The sequence below is a fragment of the Pseudonaja textilis genome, chromosome 2 (assembly GCF_049901715.1).
Source record: "Pseudonaja textilis isolate UNSWEBS1 chromosome 2, rPseTex1.2, whole genome shotgun sequence".
Lineage (NCBI taxonomy): Eukaryota > Metazoa > Chordata > Lepidosauria > Squamata > Elapidae > Pseudonaja > Pseudonaja textilis.
Genome location: NC_141991.1, coordinates 208,265,596 through 208,288,362, shown reverse-complemented (window position 1 = coordinate 208,288,362; position 22,767 = coordinate 208,265,596). Strand labels below are relative to the sequence as shown.

At 36.1% G+C, this 22,767-nt stretch overlaps 1 protein-coding gene across 15 annotated transcripts in view; it reads right to left on the bottom strand.

Annotated features, from left to right (window-relative positions):
• The window catches only part of SEMA6A (semaphorin 6A), a 181,076-nt gene that overhangs the window by 36,844 nt on the left and 121,465 nt on the right, over nucleotides 1-22,767 (bottom strand). For all 15 annotated transcript variants that reach the window (XM_087926920.1, XM_087926917.1, XM_026720270.2 and 12 more), the window contains 10 exons: nucleotides 21,052-21,142; nucleotides 18,407-18,526; nucleotides 15,742-15,830; nucleotides 14,621-14,838; nucleotides 9,346-9,477; nucleotides 7,485-7,640; nucleotides 4,731-4,907; nucleotides 3,885-4,025; nucleotides 3,688-3,768; nucleotides 2,006-2,064 (listed from right to left, as the gene is read on the bottom strand). In XM_087926920.1, the coding sequence (XP_087783046.1) occupies nucleotides 2,006-2,064; nucleotides 3,688-3,768; nucleotides 3,885-4,025; nucleotides 4,731-4,907; nucleotides 7,485-7,640; nucleotides 9,346-9,477; nucleotides 14,621-14,838; nucleotides 15,742-15,830; nucleotides 18,407-18,526; nucleotides 21,052-21,142 (1,264 nt within the window). The remainder of the gene's footprint in view (nucleotides 1-2,005; nucleotides 2,065-3,687; nucleotides 3,769-3,884; nucleotides 4,026-4,730; nucleotides 4,908-7,484; nucleotides 7,641-9,345; nucleotides 9,478-14,620; nucleotides 14,839-15,741; nucleotides 15,831-18,406; nucleotides 18,527-21,051; nucleotides 21,143-22,767) is intronic.

The window sequence follows — 22,767 nt, the reverse complement described above, 5'->3', positions numbered from 1 at the left end:
AGATGTTCTTAAGAGAAATGAATCACATAAATTGAATTCACTTTGGAACCCAAATGTCAGTTTTTCATCCTTTGTACTCTAAATGTATTCCTTCAGATGAAGACCACTGTTTTACCATTAATATTATCTTAAGCAGTCAACAGACTATTACTTAATATCGTTGCTATTTTTGAGCCCATTTTCTTTTTACCCATATTTAACCCTATTCACTTAAAATAAGCCTTGGCTCACCCTCCAACTCATTCTTCCCATTTACCAAGCCTAACTGGTATGCTATTTTTCTGTTGCAGTGAATGCAAAAATCAGTGTAACCACAACACAGAAAAAGCATTGAAATTTCAAAATATTAAAATGACAATATAAGATAAATTGAGCTAATGTAAAACTGTAGCATAAAGAGAATGGCAAACTAAAATTTTCCAAGTACAAATATAATCCAAGTCAAAATAAATCACATATTTGTTTAAAGTAGCATTAAACAAATGTACATTTGCATTAAACTTTTGTAACTGGAATCTAACTCTGAATACATGTTTATTTCACCTTCACAGGGCTGAACCAGAATGATTAGAAGTGAACAATTCTGGCAGAAAAGGGGAGTTTTTAGAAGATTCAAAAAACCTCCTCCCCCCCAGACATTTCAATTTTTTTTTGTTCTACAGGAGATTGTAGCTCCAATTAGAGTCAGCTGTTCTTCTGCATGAAAAATTGTTGTAGTAACATATAGCCAAAAAGATTTTAGTCTAAGAGACCCAGGGACAAAGTGCCAACCTCTGCACTATTTCCTATTTTAGGGCCACTTTTAAAAATAACAATAAGGGAAATAAAAACTATTATTTTATATTAGTTTTCTTCTTTTGATGTATCAAGGTTGAATGACATATATATGTCCTTTGATTTCTCTCCAATAATCTGAAACGTTTGGGGTAGGAAAGCTAACAATTGCCAGAGAATGTTAACTTCAGGCTTCATTGCTTTCTCCTGCAAAACTATAGGATGGCATTCTTTTTCACCCACAGTAGTTGAGAATGATTTAATATCAATTCTAGAGAATTCTAGAGAGGACAAAATGATGAGCCAAAGAGAATGGCAATGATCATTTAAGATGATTATGATAATAATTAGAGCAACAACAGTGGTAACAACAGTAATATGGGATCAATAGCAAATGCCAATATCTCCTCCCATCTTCTTAGGCTCCAATAATTGCAATAAGTATGTCTGGTGAAGTCTTTAACTTAAGACAGAAAACCTCTGCACTACAAGTTTTTACACATCATTTTGCATGTCATAACCGCCTCTCCAAATAATAATTTTAAAAGTGGCCAAAATATCATGAGACTCCAAATAACAACAAAAATATCTTTATATATTTGATTTGTCATTGTTGTTGTGATCATCATCATCCAAATCTGAAGGTCAGCAGATGAAATTTAGGGTCATCATGCATGCCTATATTGCTGTTCCATTGTTTAAGCTAAATTTGAATTTTGTGATTGTATTACTGTTGCCAGAAAGATAACTATAGTTCAAAATAAATAGTATTGAGGTATATCTTCATCAAGTTTTGAAAGACTTCACTGTCGCCTGCATCATAAACTGCAAGTCAGGGATTCTGTTTTACTCATACACAAAACATAAAGATGAAAGAACTAGGTCTGTTTTGTTAAATATGTACTTTCTTTCCTTATGGCTTCACAACTCTACTTTCTTGTTCAAATTTAAAAAGCAATCACCATCATTAATTCATATTTGACACACAATTTAAAGTAAATTTCTAATTTTTCTTCAGAGCTAGATTGAACATATGGTATTTTTGTAAACGTTTCCTTAAAATGTTTCCTTTTTAAAAACAAAATCAATTGCTTTGCACTGTTTCCATTATTACTATGATTTTTTTCCATTATAATTTCTGCCACTGCTGATTCTGAGTTAACAGCGGTGAGTCATTTATACAGTTTCTCTCATGTAAAATAAAATAAATGAGTAAAATGCTTTTGCTTACTTTGGCAGTCACCTAAGCCATCAGTATTGCCATGCTCTATGTCCTGCTCAAAGGCCAATCTAAACAACAGAAAGCAGAAAGTAGGATGAATTAATGCACATATGTGTTCCACCATACACAAATCAGAGATAAGAAAACAAATAAGAAATAAATTTATGTTTTTAATAGTTGCACAATACAAGCACAAAATAATTCATTTTGCTTGACTTTTCAGTTATTCCTTTAGGAGAACATGTCTATATGAATAGTTTTCTTTAAAAATATAAGATTGCATTAAAAGCATTTTCCTGCCACCTTGAGTTTGCTCACAAACATATGAAGGAAAGGTGGATGAAATATTCATCAGTAATACTTTTCCATGCAACTCATTCCCAGGATGTTTCAAGGTTCTCCAAACTCAAAGATGAGCAGAGATACAGGAGATTTCAGGCTGAGAATTACTGAAGCTATTTTAAAAATGGAATGTGTGAGAGTGTGTGTGTTTGGGGAAAGACAGAGATGAAGGGGTAGATGAAAGTTAAGATATACAGATATCCTTTGATATCTAAAATCAGTAAGAAACCATCCTGATACTTTTCAACTGCTATTTGCAGATTATATTTGATAGGCTGTGAGGATCTTAATGGGGCAAAAGAGGCTCAGATATAAATCCTAACAAGATGGAGCTGCTATCAGTAAACATCTGAATGATTTGATAACACTGACTCTAGCAGTTTCTCCGAAAGGGTTTAAGTTGTCCAAAAAAGACATGGATTGTAATTTAAGAGTCCCGATGGACTTTCAATTTCTTCTCAAGGAACAGATAGAAGTTGCAGCTAAGAAGTCATTTACCATACTTTGGCTGATGCACCCATTGCAACTCCATATATGTACCACTCATGATTTGGTCACCAATCCATTAAACTATTGCAGGACACCCTGAAGTAATCTTTGAAAACAACTGGTGAAAATTTGGGGCAGATAGATTACTGGTAAAATAATTCACCCATCATAAATAACACCAATAATATTTTTTATCACTCCCCATATAAACCTCTCCAAATAGCATACAAATAACAAACATGGCAGAGTTAGAGTTAAGGTTAGACTTTATGCTGTTATAATTACTTGGCAAACTCGCTAAAACTTGAACACCGCAGAACTTATTTTCTACAATCAGAGGGCTTCCAAGAGTCATACTCCAAAAGAGAAGACAGAAAATGTTCAAGACTAGCAGGTCAGTATTAGTCTTGAGTTGGAAAAAATGAGAACAATCCGATCTGTCTCGAGAAGATCTTTTGAGCTAGGTGAAAAAACAAAGCACCAAGTCAGATCTAGGTCAATCCTGTGTTGGGCTAACACAGGTTAGTTTCTTTACAACAATGTTGTAATGATGAAAATGTAATAGGAGCTTTACAATTCTCATCTCGGTTTAGAATGCAGCTTGTTTTTTTGTTTTTTTTGGTATTTGATTAAAGGAGGCAGAACTTGTGGAATCCAAAGCATTGCACAGCCCTAATATTTAGGTATCTTCATCCTTAATCAGAAAGAAGTCCAACTTAAATACCACTTTGGAAGCAGGGACAATAAGAAGCATGCATGTCTGTAGATTTTCAGTGAAGCTTCTAACAAATGTTCAGAAGAATATTGCTCAGTATTATAATCAAAATAAATACATTCTCGCATGGCCAACTTAGACTTACGTTGCTCCAGGTAGAAGCTGCATGCATGCTCCACTTTCTTTCATCCATCCACAGTATGGGTCCCTAGAAGCTATGCAGGCCCTTAATAAAAGAAATATGTAGAAATCATTCTATAAATTCTTTGTTATTACTACTACTATCAGTATCAACATGTCACTGTATGTACTGCAGAGGAAGTGATACTGAGGAATACGTACTTTTTGCATTTGCCATGACGCTCACACCTTCCCAGAGGAACTCTTATCAAACAGTTTGAAAATGCTACATAGAGGGCACGGCTTTGCTTGTCCAGTTGCATACCCATAATTCTCTTGTCCTCCACCCCATCATAGCTGCACCTAATTTGGATGAATGGGTTGAATAGTCATTTCCATCTGTCTTGAAAACTTTGATTATAAAACAAATATAAATAGAATAAAATCAGGCACATTTACATATTTCAGTAAGAATAATATATTTGGATAATCTAATTTAACTCCTTTATTATACGAACTAAATGTTTGATTTGATGGAATGTGCCAAAGGTATGGGATGTCACTCGAAGAGGGTGCACATCCACACTCTGACACATAAACACATGCTGCCTGTCACGTGGGATATTCAACAAGAATATTTGATATATATTTAAAATAAAAAATAAAAGTATTTAATTAAATAGTTTTTAAAAATGGAAGTGGAGACAGGAAGTGATTGTTGAAAGATAATATTGACGTACAGTTACAACTGGAATGAAGTTCAAACAATATCCCAAATAATTTTCTCAGGGATGAGAGAGTCTCTTTGAATGCCTCACATTTAACTATTTGCGTTTTATTTACATATCTGTATATAATCCTGTCTGTAGTATAATTATTTACTGGGATGGTATTGGTATTGGTTTTAATCTTTTTTTCATCAATCTATAGCAATATAAAAGAGAATGCTATATTTAAAAATTAAAAATAAGTGCCCTAGGGATTTTCTCCCACCAGGAAGAAAGCAATAGATTCAGAACTAATTTGTTGCTAAATATTGTAATAAAAGAAAGGACCATTGATACACACTTTTCGGAGTTGTAAATGCTCATCTCCTCCAGGAAAAGGCTGTCATTTAGAAAACCACTGTTCCCTGTCCTGACCAAGAACTTCAAAATAATTCCTTTCTCTGATCCAAGAAAAACCACAGTATGGTTCTGATTTGGGCCAGCAGCATTATCTACAGCAATTTTCGTCAAGCGATATCTGGAATGACAGCATTATAGTTTTAATCACTACAATAGTCTCTTTTAAAAAACTTTTCAAATATAAGCACAATTCTGCATTTTCAGAGATAGAAATTCTTTTCCCAGCATAAAACCAGGTTTAGCCTGGGTCAAGATGAAGCTACCACCCAATGATTTATGTATCTATTCAGTGATTTTACAACACATCTGAACAGTTGACAAATTATAACTTTCTCTCCTTGTGACAAAGTTGTTTTGGATCAGGCACTTTCATTCTATCAGCAGTTTCTTGAAGAAGCAATGTGCAATACTTTTGTCTAACTTCAAATAAAATACTGCACAGCTGTGGTAATACAGAATGTAGGGCATGCATACGTGCAAAGCTTGTGCTTTGTAAAAATAATGATCAACATATTTTACTGTGTTGTTGGACTCTTAATCAGAAAACCAGTTTCTTCAAATTGTATAAACCCTTTCCCCACCCAGAGATATCTTAAAATAAATGAGCACTTGCATACATGTGAATTTGTATGAATACAGCAAGGTGTAAATCTACTTGTAAAAAATACCAACTAGTATATTTTCCAGAACTCCAGTTTACAAATTCTGAAGGCTGTTGGTTTATATAATCTTGAAGGAGAAAAGTATTATTTCTTTTCTTATGCTGACACATGACTGTTTGGATGTCAACATTACCCTCTGAACATTTGTATAAATATTGAACCTTCCTTAACATATCCTGACAGACATCCCATAGAAATTTATATCCGGCCAATGTTTCCTTCAGCTACCTGATTATTTTATTCAGAATTTTCTATTGGAGTCATTTAAAATCGTGACTCAAATGTAAATACAGAAGTCAGTATTTCCTTTAAAATATGGTTTGAGGGAAACCTGGTAAAAATTAGGAACATTTTTCTGGTCACTACAATTTATTGAAAAGTACTATGATTCATGCCTATTCTAGCTCAAAAACTTGAAACATGTCATAATTGATTACTTTAATAGTCTATTTATTTCAGCATCAGATTTCAAAATATAGTCAGTTCATTTTAGAGAGATTCTATTAAATCTCCTAAAAGGCTTTTAAATAATTTGATCGTTCTATATATTTACTTCTTTTCCTTCAATATTCTGATTTCAGATTATTTTAAACAATATTTTAATAATATTGTTTCCAGTATTGATTCTGGGGGCCCAGGACTGTCCTGTTTGCTTAATTATAATTTAATTATCATTATTGCTTAACTATAAATTATCCTTTAAAGCAGTGGCCCCCAACCTTTTTTGTGCCACGGCCCGGTACTGGCATCACAAAATGATCCGTGGCCTGGTACCGGCATCAGCACGCATGACAAGGCAAGGCGAGCCAAGCGACCGGCCAGCCAGTCAGCCGTCCCCCGCTTCTCCCCGCCACCTTCAACTCTTCCTTTGTACCTTTTTTGTGCTTTTTTGTGCTTTCTTAATCTCCTCCGCCATCGGGACAGCTCTTCGTTTGAAGCCGCCCCCCACTGATGAAACTAAGGTGAGAGGATTCCTTCAGGACCAAAACCCTCCCTGCATGGAAGCCTCAGCTGGTGCTTTCGGGCTCTTTCTCACTGCATGAGATCCTCCAAGCTGCGGGCTAAAGGCGCAGGCACCTCACAGCTGGGTGAGGGGGGGGGGAGAAGAGACCTGGGGCATGACGTGGGTCCACTTTCCTCCCCACGGAGAACTTTTTTGCGTCCGGCACGGGTAGTTCGGTGAGAGGTGGCAGCTCTATAACCCCAAAGGCAGCTCTCGCCTGGCATCAGCGTGCGCGCATGCCCACACACAGAACACCCACTCAAACACTCACTCACTATCCCCACAGCATGAGAATAACAGGAATAATAATCTTCTTCCCCCCCCCATTCCGCCCGCCACTAGCCTTGTGGTTGCGACTTGTGTCCCTGCTCCTTGGCTCGGTTTTTCCTGCAACTGACTCCCGCCTCACACTTTTGAAAGAGCGAGAGCAGCCTGAGGAGTCGTTGAAGCATGCCCCGTTGGGGGGTGGGGGGAGAGAGAGAAAGGCATATTATTACATGAGCCTTTTAAACTCATGAGAATGGGCTTCCCAGGCAAAACCCATTTATTTACATCTGGGCGGACAGGAATCGTTTGCAAAACTGCTTCGCCTTTGCCAGTTCTCTTTGCAAAGAGCTGCCATGGCTCTTCCTTTTTTGCCTTTCCCTTCCCAAGGCAACGCGGGACTGGAGCCACGTGGAGCTGCACCGGGCAGTAGCAACTCCTGACTCAGGGGCCTCCGAGGGGAGGGGAAGGAGGAGAAGAAAGGAGGGAAGGGGGGCGGGGCTGATTCCCCCCCAAAATCAGAATTCCAAAGAATATCATGTCTATTGAAACAAGATGGTGGCACCCAGCAAACCGGCGGCCCGGTAGAAAATGATCCACGGACCGCTACCGGTCTGGGGCCCAGTGGTTGGGGACCCCTGCTTTAAAGTCCTAGTTTATTGAGAATGAAGACAGACATGTGTTGAGTTTTAAATTACAGTGCAGTCATAAATTTGGGGGTAGAAGGGAAGCCCTAGTGAAAGAAACAGAAAGAAAAGTTATTTACCTAACCATAGTACGGAGAAACCATGGCTTGTTCACAACTGATGGTACTGCTTCATCCATGAGAGAATGTGTTTTGATGAAATTTAGTGTATCATCTGGAAATTCATTGGAGGATGTGTATTTTTCTAGTGAACTGGAGCCTGCACAGGAACCTGGCCTAAATCAAAAACAGGTTGGAAGGAAATATGATTATGTTGCTTCTTAGTGCAAATATTCTGGACAAACTGTTTTCATAAGCATCTACTATTAGTTGAGAATATGCTAGAGGCTTTGTAGAAGAAACCCAATGATATATAAGGTGGAAACTGAAGCTATTTTATATTTGTCTTTGGTCTAATCTTCCCATAATTCTAGCTCAGCATTCAGCAGTCATTTCCACGAATACTAAATTTAGGACTATTAGTAAATATAAACATATATAACAGAATGTTAAGTTTGTAAGTTTATAGTTTGTAAATATGCGCTCACCATTCAACCACCCACATGACACACCAACAAACACACAGTATGGCTATATTCTGTTTATTTTTAAGGTATATTTCAAATTTAAGACTCTTAGAATTAATATAATTATGTTGAATGCAGAAGAAATTTTTTACATTTTTGTTCCTGATAGTGTAATATCAAGCTGCTTGGAGGGTAAATGCAGTCAGCAGTAAAGAGCAAGAACCCTCTTTTCTACGTTTCCCAAGAATATTTTATGTTTGACAGCATAAAAACCTGAGCCTTTACAGCATTAATATGTAGGGCCTTTTAATAATAAGACACAGTATCATCTAACTTGGATTACAGTACAAATATGCTCAGTTTATTCCTGGAATCTCCCCATATTTTATGGCAAAAGGGCAAAATAATTATATGCTAGTTTCTTTTGCTGCCTATGCCCTCTGTTTGGTTCCTTTTTCTGTAGTTTTTTTCTTTGTTTGAGGTAATGCTGGTTGTCCAGGCTTTGAACTGAGCAGGTGGGGAAACTCCTGCAAATCAACATCAAGCTGAATAACTACAAGTACATTTGAATTAAATATAAAAATTCTATCTTTTTTTAAAATAAATTACAAAGTGTCATATATACAGTCGCAATTTACAAAGATTACAGTATTGGATTATAAAAGATCTCTATCATTACACAAATAATGTGTTCATGAGAAAACTGCAGAGGTTATCACTAGAATCAGTGAAGGGCAAAACCGAAGTGACTAAAACATTAAAAAAACCTAAGAAAAAAGAACATGAAACAAAAATGAGCAATTCCTCTCTATTAGTTAAGATCAAAAGCAATAAATCAATACATTCACTTCCATTTGTATTATTTTATTGCTTGGTTTTCTTTTTAATAATGAAAATTATTGTATCAATTATACAATACACACACACACACACACACAAAATCATTATAATGATTTGATTAAAAATTAGAAGAAAAAAAGAATCAATCTCATCTTAGCTGACATGTATCAAACATGTATCATGTTTGCAGATAATCCTTTCTATTGCTGGAGCAATTAACCTATTGCTTCTGCCTATTAATGAGGATGACTGAGAATAATCTACACTATGGCATTGCCATTGTATGCCAAATTTTTATTTGGATCTTTTGTTAGGGAAGGATTTTTTCCTTTTCTAGAAATAAATTATACAGAATGGTTGGTTGCTTACCCTAATTTTTTTCACTTGCTTCACCAAATCCTTTATCAAGGATGAGAGGTCCTAGCTTTTGCCTTTCTATCAATCACATGGATTACTTCTGCATTTTCCTCCAGTTCTCAACTCTTACATTTACACTATACATAAAGTGTCCCAAGAAATGAAAGCCAAAGGACTTCCAGCCCTGGCATTACTGTGCATGCAACAAAGAAATGTACCTGGGTTTCGGCACTCTTTCATCAGGAACTGGTGTCCATATTGAATCTGGAGACTTTTGTTCTTTGAATCTTCCAGTAAATACACTGGCAATGTCAAGAATATCATAAGCGCAGACAGCAGAGCCAGGGATGCTGCAATGTGACATTTCCAAAAATAGTTACTCATTCTGAAATTATGCATTTTTTCCCTCTCTTCTTCTTCTTTGTCTGAGAAACATACAGCACAGAAGCCTTCCTGTAACAGATCATTCATTTTTGAACCTTGCAACCTCTTAGCACTGACAGTAAAAGGTTGCCTTATGAGGACATTTCTACTGAAACATTCAGTGGGCAGCCAATTTCTATCAGTTTTCATTTTCAAAAGATTAAAAAAAAAGTAATGGCACAGCAATAACAGTAACTCCCAAGATGTTGAGATATATTTCTGTAACTTGAACTAAGAAATTACTGTATAACCTCTTTCTGGAAGAAACTGAAGTTGACAATTGAACACATGGTCAGTGTGATACTGTCTGAGCCCTTTTGGTGGTTATCTAGTTGCATTCTAGAAAGCGTTCATGTGTCAAAGCAGGTATATTTTGCAGAGGTGCACATTGCTCAGTCACAACTTATTTGGTTTCAGGTTGAATTCCTATGAACAGAGATTTGCTTAATTCAGTCAACTGTAAAGAAGCAAATGCAGTTTCATCTTACTCCCAAGTCCAATTTAAATTTTGATTATTTGCAATACAATAATAGTAATCATCAAATATAATTACAGTCTTATACAAACACTTCTGCAAAAGCTTTTTCTGTTGATGGTTTTCATGTATGAATTATTTATTGATCTGTTTTTATTGCTTACCCAGTCTGCTACATTACTTTTGTGTCTGACTTTAGCCACATGCTTCTGATCAGATAATAAGTACTATCTGGTTATATGTTAAACAATTTCTATTTATGAAGATGATATGATCAAGTATCCAAACATCTCCATAATGATGACTTGTACTTTCTAAAGTGTGACAAAACTCTAGAATCAAGAAGTATACAAATGTATTAGTGGTAAGAAGTCTACTTCAATAATAGGTGACAATATTTCCAGATGGAAAGCCAAATACTTTATTAATTAAATTAACTCTGCAGTAACATTAAATCTGAAGATTGATCAAAGATGAACAAGGAAACGTTTGAAGAATGTTGGACCAAATTCTACCATCCTTCTTTTCCCTTCTGCCCTCTTTTGGCTAAATACATTTAATTTTGAACAATGTTTGCCTTCTAAGCAAAATATGTCTTTTCCTTGTGTTTGGGTGATTTTCAATTAATGGCTTAAACATTCCCAAAGCAACTGCTTTAATTTGATTCTCAATAGGACCTATTATGCCATGTTGTCTGCATTTCATCCCAATGCAAAATGACAGATTTATTATTAACTTTTCTGATGTCAATCTCCTACTTCAAGTAGCCAACATAGTGATGTATGAATACACCAAAACATGCAGCGATACTTGAGTATACTAACTCCTTCCCTCTTTCCTTCAGATATCTTGTATAAAAGACAACATGGGAAGGAAATAGATTCTGCCAGAGTGCTAAATTTACTTTAATTAGCTAAAGTTTTCCAGAGATTGTAAGAATAAGATATTTTAATATTTTTCTATAAATGAAAAGTGTAAGATGGGATATCAGTGCTTACCCAAGCTTAAGTGATAAGGGAATGCTTTTAATGCCCTTTATTACCTGATATCAGAATTATTCCTATTATTTTGTCTTAATTTTTTGGGTTCTACATAGCAGAAATCAAAGGACATTGCCACATTCAAGCCATCTGTTGTGCTGGGCATTGTACAAGAAAGGGATATCCATTTGAAGGAAGGAAACTCATGTCCATGAGGAAGGAGAATGATTTTCCTTGGCATGATCTATTTCCCTGTGATTCACAAGCAGTACAATCTGCTAGAGCTTGTGCAGGAATGCATTGTTCTACCTACAAACTCCATTTGTTTTGAACAGTGCCTGAGTAGATGATGCTTACAATGAATTGTGTCAGACATACTTGAGAATTGGTTCATACATTACAAAATGCATAAACGCACAATCGTGCCTACCATCCCTGTCCTATTGTCCCCAATTATTAGTTCCTATTTTCTTGTACTCAAACTTATGATTATTCTTAGTTCTGTTGTGTTGTAAGCTTTTGACAAAATTAATAAAATAAAAATAAATAAAATGGTTAGAGTTGAAGCTTCAGTGACTCATGCCATATAATTCTTACATACCACAAACTAGCAGTTCTCCATTTGTGTATGATAGATGAACTCCAAATGTAGATATAATTTGCACAAGGAAAGTTCCCAAAAATTTCCTTTCATATTGAAGAAAAGAAAAAAAAATACACATATATGTTCTTGCCATTATTATCTATTATGAACCAAACTGTAATGAATGGAATATATTATTGATCCAATTTATTAAAGATGCTTTCTGAAATGTGTAACAAAATACTAGATTTTAATGTTACCATTTTTGATATATTTCTTTCATGAAGAACAAAACTGTTCTTCTGCAGTTTTGCAAGATTACAGCAGTTTTTCACCATTATTTTGCTTTTTAAAACTCTTGCTTTTTTCCAACAATATCATGATTAAATTCCTTGAGTTGTTCAAAGGTTGAAAGAAGGTTTTTTTGGCTCCCCAAAAGCCTGCCATCTCCAAAATAGCCTGCTAATATTGTTATAGTATATAGTCAGCTCATTGTAATATAATAATTGCTCAGTTTTACCCATAAGCATCACACAATACTTTATGTGGGAATGCAACAAACCGAAAACCTGTAAAGGATGAATAAAAATGGTTTATAGTTTGGAAGAAATGGTTACTGTGCAGATAGATTCAAAGATTATGAGTTTGAAGTGAGATCCTCAAAGAAAACCTGGCTTCTCATGACATTTCCCCATCCTCCTTTCAGCTTCTGCCAATGTTCAGGAAGTAGGTTAAAATTAACTGTAGTGTTTTAAAGGAAGATTTTACAAAGATAGGCTTCAGTAGTAGAATAGATCTCATCTTATGAAAAAGTGGAATGAAATATTTTTTTAGAAAGCATGTTGTTTTTATTCTGTACACATAAACTTCTCACTTTAAACCCTTGTCAAAGGCCCCATGCAGCCACTGACAAGCTCCACAAACTGAACATGTATCATGGTAAAAATGTTGTGTAGCCCTCCAGTATATGAATGAATTTTCAGTTTCCTGTCTTCTGTTTTATGCACTAGTAAATCAATGCTGAAGGTTTCCCAAGACAGGAATTTTTTTAAAAAAAATTGAAAAAGTGTTGTTTGTTTAAATTTTAAGTAGTGAAAACAACTTCAACAAACATATGATTATTATCTATTCAAATCAAAGCTTGGCAAACCATAGTTCCTAGAACCTAAATGTCATGTGAGATGGATTGTGATTAATTCAAATGTGGAAGGAGATGTTATCAGCTGACTTTTATGGTGCACAAATGATAATACATGAAACACGGAATAAGTGAGTTCAAAATTTATGCACTCTGAGTTTTAGCTACAGATTCCCTATTGACAAGTAGACAAACATGGATGTAAGCAATGCAGTGAAAGATTTTGACACATACTCTCAAAATATTTTAATTAAAAACAACAACAAAACAACCCCACTCCAAACTGCATTGCCAATACTTCTTCCTGGCCTTTTGGATCTTTCTAAAATTTTAGGAGAACAGGTAGAAAAACCCATTCTCAACAATGAGAAAAAAAACCCCTTTCGGTTTGAGTCTCTCTGGCGACACACCAAAATCCGCGATTGTGCACAGTTTCAATCTGTGCTCGCCACCAGACCGGCCCGAGCCGGCTGGAAATGGCCACCTCAAAGAAGAACTGAACCAGAAAGAATGGGCAGGAGGAAGATAAGAAGAGAAAATTTTGGTCGACCAGGTTAAACTGAAAAAGCAACAACGTAAGGTACCCTGGCTTCTACAGAAGCCTGATGATGGCAGATGAGATTCTGCCGAAACGTTGCTGCAACTTTAAAAGCACAACTACAATGACGTGGGAAAATACCCAAACAAAGCTGAATGCCATACATGTAAGTACCCGCGAAAACTTAAGAAAACACACACACACACACACACACACACACACACACACACACACACATATATATATATATATATATATATATATATATATATATATATGGATCTTTGGTTGTTCGGGTTTTCTCCCGCGTAAGATTTGAAGTATCTAGGCAACGTTTCGATGAAGTCTCATTCATCATCTTCAGGCTTCTGTCTCCGGCTCTGTGCTTCTCAGAGTAATGTGAGATTGCAGCTGCTTCCTCCTTTTAACTGCCAGTGGGGGTGGGACTTGATTGGGTGGGGGCTTGGCTGTGTTCTGATTGGTTGGGGGGTTAGCCGTGTTCTGATTGGTTGGAGGCGTGTTCTGTTCAGGTGGGGGCTTGGTTGTGCTCAGGTTAGTCTTAGTTGCTGGGGGATTTGAGCTGGTGAGTTGTGATCTTGCTGTTTGGCTTTGAGTTCGTGGTCGTGCTGCATCTTCATAGTGGGTGTCGGTTTGCTTCATGTATGGCTCGGAGGGGTTTGAAGTGGGTAGTGATGCAGCTGCAGTGCAGCTTCTGGTCCATGGTCGTGTCTCATCTTCTGAGTGGGTGTGAGTCTGTTTTCTACATGGAAGTGTGGTGGTGGCATCTTGTGTGGCTCTCATGGGTGTGGGTCTGGTGTCCTTCTTCCCACACCCATGAGAGCCACACGGTAATAAAATAAAACGGTAATAAGATATGGAATAGAATATAAAAATGAGCACGAAATTGAGTTTTGTGTCTGTATGAAGAAGTGATAACCGGGGACCATGCTATTTTCAAAAAAAGATGTTTTATTTGTATTTTGTTTTTGTGAAAACCCAAATAAAATTTTCAAAAAAACCCCAAAAACAATGAGAAGAAAAGGAGCTGTGCAAATTAGTAATAATAGATGGTTTTTTCTAATGGCTACAAGGAGAAATGGGAGAGAAGCAAAAAGCCTTATGTATTAGAAGGCTCCCATTTTGTGTATTCTTTTCAACTACTTATTGTGTAACCTGAAAGATCACAAAAAGGCTGAAAGATGACAAAATTCTTGACTGCAATATAAAGTTAAAGTTACTTAAATAATACTTAAATGGATATTTTATGCAAGTTAGTATTTAATAGTCTGTTTCTCTTTATTTAAAGCAATATTATCAAGTGGCTTGAAAACAGTCATTGTCTATTAAAACCATTACCTGTTATAAGGAGTAGAAAAAGTTGCTAAGACAATGTCCCGGCCATTAACATGGGTGACATCAGTAACTGCCTGCAGTATGTTGAAATAGAAATGAGAATCACCAGGTACTGAACAGTTCAATCGTGCCTTTAGGAAGGAAGTCCACTGCTTTTCTAGCACTCGTTGAGATCCACCCATGTCATTCTTGCAAACTCGAGCTACTCTGGGGAAAACTACCTGCAATAAGGAAAGGGGAGTAAATAATCTATAATATATTTTTACTAGAATTTTTCCTTTTCCTTCTTTAAAAAATGCAGAATTGGCAGAACTGGGTGCTTAATTGGATCTCTAGTTTCCTATAATCTGTGACAAATAACAAACAGAACAAAATTCAGCTTTGGAACTGTGTGCTATGAAAGATAAGCTTCTGACATTTCACATCCAGCCATAAATCCTTCAGGAGATTCATTCTCAGCTCATGTAAAACTCATTTCTATGCAGGCCACTCAGCTTTTTCTTCCCAGAAACAAAAGGACATTCTGTATTTGCAATCCATGTGGCCCATACTGGCAGCTGGAGTCCCATATTCCCAGCATATTTTATTTAAAAAAATATGGAAGACTCATCAAGCTTTTATTCATGCATTCTCCTTTTTAACCTTGTAAGCCTTTTATTGTGGAAATATTCCTTAAAAGGTCTTTTCAGTAAAGGCTTTCATTGTGCTTTATTACATGGCAAGACTGAAATTTCTCCTCATTTACTTCTGCTGTTCATAGGAAGGTCTTTCAAATGCAGCTGCTCCCTTGCTTTAAAGTCAGTCTTGTTGTGGATTATTTAGAGCCTTTGAGTTAAATCAACGTTCCACATGTTTTCCAGTTTAATGGCGTTACATTTTTTTAAAAACAAAGCTTTATCATCATTCCTAGCCAAAATATTTTATATTAAATATTGCCTAATTTGGTGCCCTTCAAATTCGTAGAACTCCCCCTAACCATAAGCCATCATAAGAAAGGTGTTTTATATCACTGTAACACCATGCCTCATCCCTACCAAAATTTGACATGAACAGCAGAATCTTTCTCACAACAGTGACCTTGTTATTGTGATTTATAGCTCTCATTTCAAGGTTATTCTCCTCACCTTCCCCATACTGTGATATTCCACTGCAATTTCCCGAAAGAAGAAGTAGATATAGTTACCATAATCTACCGCATGAACAAAATATGGTTCTGAAAGAAAAAAAAACATGTGCTCATAAATATAAACATTCCATATAAGAGTAAAATCAATCTAATCTGGGTTGAATATTTTTTATCTGCTTTTGTAGGACATATTTATTTTACCATACAGTGTGGTTATAAATCCACAGTGACCATAGGACACACAGACACACCCAGCAGCAAAAGCGAGAGTGACTTCTGACTTCCTGCCAACTTCTCCACTGACTTTCCTTGTAGAAAGCTAGCAGGGAGCACTGCAAATGACAACGACATGTCAGTGAAGTGGTGAAGTTGCATTGAAACAGACGCAACTTTGCCAAATTTCAATGCCGTGAAAGCCAGAGATCTCAAATTTTGGATGCATTCTGTAAATTAACCCATTTGAAGAACATAGTTTCTAAAATTGTTGCCCAATGGTGCACTGTTTCACCCAATTGAAAGTTGCTAACAATCAGATACAAGGGTTTTAGTTGCATACAGTTTCAAAAACTTCAAAATGCTACAATTGCTTAGGTATCCTTAAGAAGTATGCTGTCTGTAATGAAGCAATGGATATTGTATTCAAATGTAATTCTAATTTTGGCAGTGGATGGATGACCAAATTAGCCACCTATGTAGATGTATAAAGACGGGGAGAGGGAGAGACAGAGAGCGACAGAGATGTACATGGTGCTGAAATGCTTGTATGATCTGAGGCCAACAACTCATACACAGCCTCTTTCAAGTTAATAGAAATAACTACAGGGAGTTCTACTGATGAGATGAACAACTAGTGCCATACTCATGGGCAAGCATTTAGTTCAATAGAGTCTTTTCTGGGGTTGGAGTAAAGCAAGTGAATTGGAGGAAAGAGAGGACACTTATTATTGTCTAACCTTCAGAATAACTACACGGCCCAGAATGAAGACTACAAAAATCTCTAAATTAGATACACTGTCTTCACAAATTATTAACATAAATATGACTAAAATAAAATATGAATTTTTTGAGGTCTAATAGAGTATGGAGACACACAGACAGAAACTGGGATCTTGATGAGGCTTTTGAAAAGAATTCACAAGGTTATACATATTTTCAACTTTTATACATTTAAAAAGAGTAGAAATATGTGAATAATGTTTAATATCCCTAAATCATGCTAAAATAAACTGGAAACCCCCATCCATAATGTATCTGGGTGTCAAATATTTGCATTTCCAATGAAATCTTTTTCTTTATTCTTGTCCCCAGTGACCTGTCCTTCGATTATATATATTTTACCCTTTACCTATTTGTGAGAAAAATAATTCTTAACTCAGAGGGCAAAATAAATTATGTAAGCCCATAAATCAGAGATACAACTATTTCATGTACATATTTACTCCAAAAATGGAACTCCAATTCTCCTTATTTGCAGACATAGGATTATTCTTATCAAAGAGATTTAACATATTTACAAACTGAAGTAATAAAAAACATGCCTATAAAAATTCAATAATTTTGAAGAAAAACTGGAAATAACATCATTTACAAACTTTCTCTTTCTCTCTCTTTTTTGCATTTTTGACTATAAACAAAAGTCCCCCTTTCTCAGAACAACATAATGCTGTGTAGCATTCATTCATAATGCCATTGGAAAAGAATGAAGGACAACTTTTTAAAACAATGTGGCTATGGAGAACATACAAATTGCCTAATTCAGCAGCACTCATTCATTATTTCTTGACAAAAAAATGGAGATTCTGATATTTTACTTTTTAGTGGTGTATCTCAGCACTGTGGAACAAATCCTCCACACTTCACAAAGCCTAGATTTCCTAGTGTCCCATCAGAGGAAAAAGCTGATGGTGCCATCACTGTTCTAAAATAACTCTTTGCCCTCAATCTTTGATGAAAGATCTAGCCTTTAAAAAATTAATTGGCCACCTACTGGTTTTATATGTTTGTTATTGTTGTTATAAAAATAAACTTTTATAAAAAAAAAATAATAATTGGATGCTATCCAGGGGTGGGATGCTACTGGTTCAGCCTGATTCTATAGAACTGGTAGCTCCAAAGAGCATCTGACACCAAACCGATTCTCTTTGAAGATCTTCTTTTCTTCAGTTGGGCCCACCCACCTGGGCTCTCAGCTGTCCTTTATTCTTAGTTGCTTTGCACGGCACAGATGAGTGTCGCACGACAGCAGGAGATGGTGATTGCTTGTAGGAGAAGTTGTCTTGCAAGTACTGTGCACACGCACAGTGCACATTTAGCGTGCAAAGTGCACACTTGCCAAACCAGTTGCTATGCCGGTAGGATCCTACCCCTGATGCTATCTACTTTGGTGGCTCTTGTGATTATGTATGAATACCTAGCAACTAAAAAAAAATAGTGGAACAAATGTACTGAAAAAAAAAGGGCCATTTAGTACCTCTACCTGACAGAATGCATTGCTGAAACAAAGTATGATTTATTTGTGCTTTAAACATCTGTTCTTTGAACGATCACTTAAGGGCAAGATTTTGAAGAAGAACAGCAAAAGTAAGCAGAATAAGACAAGGTTTACAGAGAATCCAACAATGTAATCCAAAATGTCCCCCCTCTTCCTGTAGCTTTTTATTTACCTTTCAACCATTTTGAATCATGTTTGACTGTCCGCAGTGTCGGGCTGTCTCCAAGGCTCCGGTAAATGACAGCATCTATTGCAAGGAAGTCTGTCACAGTAGCAGAATACAGCTTTCCCTCTTTGAGGTGGAATTGGAAATTAGGGATAGGGAAGAAGAAAAAAACAACAACATAGTTGTATCTGCTAGGTAATCATGGAAACAGCCTATACAAGGGGTCTTAAGGCATGAAAACTATTGTGTTAGGGTAATGAGCCATTTGAATAAAAAGTCCTTCTCCCTCTCAGCACTCAGAAAGAAGGCAGACCCTGAAGAAGCATCTCCCTGGACAAAAGGACCTTCCTTGGACTATATCCCACATCAGACTGCACATATCACATGCCTGATCTAATCATAATAATACAATATATCAAGATCGTAGTAGTACAACTAGATAATTTTAAAAGACTTAACACTCTTGTATCCTTCCCCTTCACACCTATGTCTTAATTCAGTTATGGAGGAAGCAACTAATGTTAATAATTCTTACAGGAATAATTACGCATTTGAAAAGAAAATGGATATAATACAGTGAATCTATGTGTAACTATGTTCTTACCTCAATTATTATTTTTAATTAAGAAGAAGGAATGCTCCATGGTGAGTTATGAAGCCTGTAGGGTCCCAGCATATACATATGCCAGAGATGTTTGCTGCTTCTCTATCTCTGGTTATTTACCTAAATTTATTTTATTTATTTTATTAGTTTTGTTTTCTGCCCATCTTACCTCAAGGTAACTATGGGCAGCTTACAACATTAAAAGCCAATAAAAAAATAAATATTTCTAATAGCAGCAAAAATTATAAAGATGAGGAGGAAGGGAGTAGAATACACATGGGGGTGGGGTCTTCTCTTAATCTGGCAACTACCTCCAGCATGATACACCCCTGTTAGGGCTCCAAATCAACCGGCAGAACCAGGTCTTCAAATCCTTAAGAAATATCTAGAAGGGTAGGAGCGGGAAAGTGGGAAGGAAGGGTGGTTCCCCTCACCCCCTAAATCAAGCTATTCTTTTTGCTAATTCACCTATTTCACTTGGGAACTTTTAAAACCAAAACTAATTTTCAGAATCTGAACCTAGTACTTATAAGCAGATGATGAATGATTTGCTTTACTGTGCTCTAAAAGCTCGAATACTTAAACTTCTGTTCTGGAGTCCATCTCTATCTGCTCCATAGAGTGTCATCTTCTTCTCCTCGACTCTTTATGATATAGACAGCAATGGCTTTTTTATTTTGGTGACCTCCAGGGATGTTGAACCAAAATCTCATCATCTAAAACAGGATGATCACTGCTCCAATAGGTGGTCCAATACGTTTGTGCCAAATTGAAGAAGGCTTTATGAGCAATAAGTAAATCAAGTTATCAAGTTTGGGAGTATAATGGAAATAGATTCAAGTTTCCACTTTAACATTTTTGTGGCTTAATATATTTTTATAAGTCAAGTGCAGCAGCAATGGTATCTTTAGTGGTATGTGAGAAAGATCTTGGGAAACAGAGCAAAGAGATTCTGCTTAGGCAACAGTCAAATAAGAGAGAGTGCTGCTTTAATGGATGGAGAAAGAAACCCAGAAGAGACTGTTTCTCAGTTCTCAGGCTGTAAAAGAGATAGTGGGAGATCTGCACTTTTAAATTTACCAGATTCTGTTAATGGACTTTTATAATAATGTAGAATTCATTTATCTGTTTTCTGCCTGGTCTATTGGTCAATACTGAAAGACTGAAAGCCCTCTACAGCCCAAGAAACTAGGGAGGATCCCTTCTGAACTTCTTGCCCAGCCCACTATTCAACTGCAGGTTATCATTTCTCTTTGTCTGATTGCTTCCCCAGGCTGTATGTCTTCATTCCATCTCCCAAGGTCTTTCCCACATCCTGTTACACTACAATAGAGCAAGGCTTTGTAAAAAAAATAGTCTGAAGAATTATTCAAAGTAATTTCCATAATATTGCTGAATATTTTATAGATATTTTGACATGGGATTGTAAGGGTTAGTGCGAACAGAATTTCAGTAATGAAACAATTTAATCTAAAATCTATAAAGAACAAAATTCTAAAATACCATTCTATAATCAATGGCCCAAATTAACCCCACTAACACACACTCATATTTTTAAACCACTGCAAAAAGAATTAAGAGTTAATTGCATTTCTTTAAATGCATAATACATCATGATTAAATCCACAGTTGCCACTTCAGTCTCCTCTTTTGCCTCAGCTGGTAACAAAACATCAAGAAGCCTAATCTCACCACGTTTCTCCTTTTTTCTCCTTTCTATTTTTATCCAGGAAAGAGTAGAAGCCACATATAATTGCTTGTTATCGTAACAGCTGAGATAAAATATTGTACCTTATGAAATAATTTTCTGCCTACTCTAATTCAAAGTTACTTTACCACTGTAAGTATACAACAGAAAATGAATTTATTTTCCAAAGTGAGAATCCCATGTTTGTTTGACTATTAGCTAATTAGTTTAAGGCATGTGATACCCAATAAATGTATAATTCCACCCCTACTGCCCATAAATATATCTCAGGAAGGAGCGATAATTGTACTCTCTAAGCACCTCATTATAAAAGAGTATATTTTTATCCTTTTATGTTACCTGCAAATAATGCAACATTGGCATGCTTTGCATCATAAGGACATCTAGCCATTCCACTGAATTCATCTCCCAGAAATTCCAAAGTATCCATCTGAAAAACAAAATAGCATATTTCTTTACAAACTAATAGCACTGGCAGGGATCTTGCATGAGAATTGTTTGAAGAGTTCTTTGTATCAGAGAAGCCACCTAAATGGCTGTATCTAACTGACCTTGGCTATTTCAAGAAGTTAAGCAGGGTTACAGTTAGTTATTACTTGGATGTGAGATCAGGGAGTAATTTCAAGCCTGTCGGCTAGATTGGGAAGTTGAAAAAATGTGGCCAAGAAAATTACATGGATGTATCCATGAAGTTATAAACAAATCAGCATGAAGGAGACTTGCTCTTTACCTATGCTGTGTAAGACTATTTAAAGCTACAGCAATAAACTGTACAAACTTTGAGAAAATGTTCATAGATTAGAAGTTACAGCCTCAATTTCTTGGTCAAATAACCTAGGTCCTACCAAGATAATTGTGCTAAAGCAGCATTTGCCACTCTGAGTGCAGTCTTTGCCTAAGTCCAGGACCAAAAATATATCCAAATAATTAGAGGTACCCACTGTATCTTTTGCTAGACTATAGATTTTACCACCAAGGCTCATTTCAAAGGTTGTTTGGATTCCAGTAAATATAATACTAGAAGATTAGTTTGTTTCACCTCAGTGTGGTCAAGGGTATATTGGCTGTTTTGTCATCCTCTGTTCTTCTTTCTCTCATACACACTTTTCTAATTTGGAAAGGGAAGCTGTGTCCCATCTGAATTACTACTCATACTACTAGTAATATTAGAATTTGGGTTTCTGTCAGCAGTGTGTGTGTGAGTGTATGTGTTCCTCAAATCTAAGGGTGATTAAAACCGCCTCTATGCAAGGCTCACAAACATGAAACAGAACAAACTAACAAGACTCAGATAATCTATCCCATCAGACATACTTAAATTAATCAAGGAGAAACAAACCTAGGTATCATGCTGCCTCTGTTTCTATCTACTTTTCATTGCAATCGCACACATGTCTGGGAATAAATACCCTGTGGTGTCCTGAATTTAGAAGATTGATCAGCACCACTTTAGCATTTTCCTTGCATTAGCTTGTTGGAGTAAAGCTACAAGGCATAAAGAGACTGGGTGAACATTCTCCTAGGAATATTTTTCAAATTAATTTTGCTACTGAATTATAAGTAAGGCTGAGCAAATGTGATTATGACAAATGATCAAGTTCTCATATGATGGTAGGGGAGGCCTGTTCATCCCTAACATGCAGGACTTACGACCCAAAACAACAGCTCAACTTTTTATGGTTCTCAATCACTGACTGTCCAACTTTCTTCTTTTTATTCCCCCCATATAATTTATGTGTTTTTTAAATTCTCTCATAAAAACTTCAGAATTGGCTTGAACTAGTATCATGCGTAAATTGTTCTTCTGTCAATAATTAATCTGTGAAGTATTTAAAATCTCAGCTTTAAGTGCAACCCCTGGGAAAATAATATTCTACTGAGCTGCAATAATTATACAAATAAGCAGCTCAATGCAAAGCAGGTTTACGGTGGAAACCACAGGGAGAAGTGCAAAGCCTACAGGCTTTAAGATTCAAGTGTATTATGATTACTCAGTGGTGACTTTTGCTTTTTATCAGTTCAGATCTACCTAGCAAATTCAATTTACTTCAACAG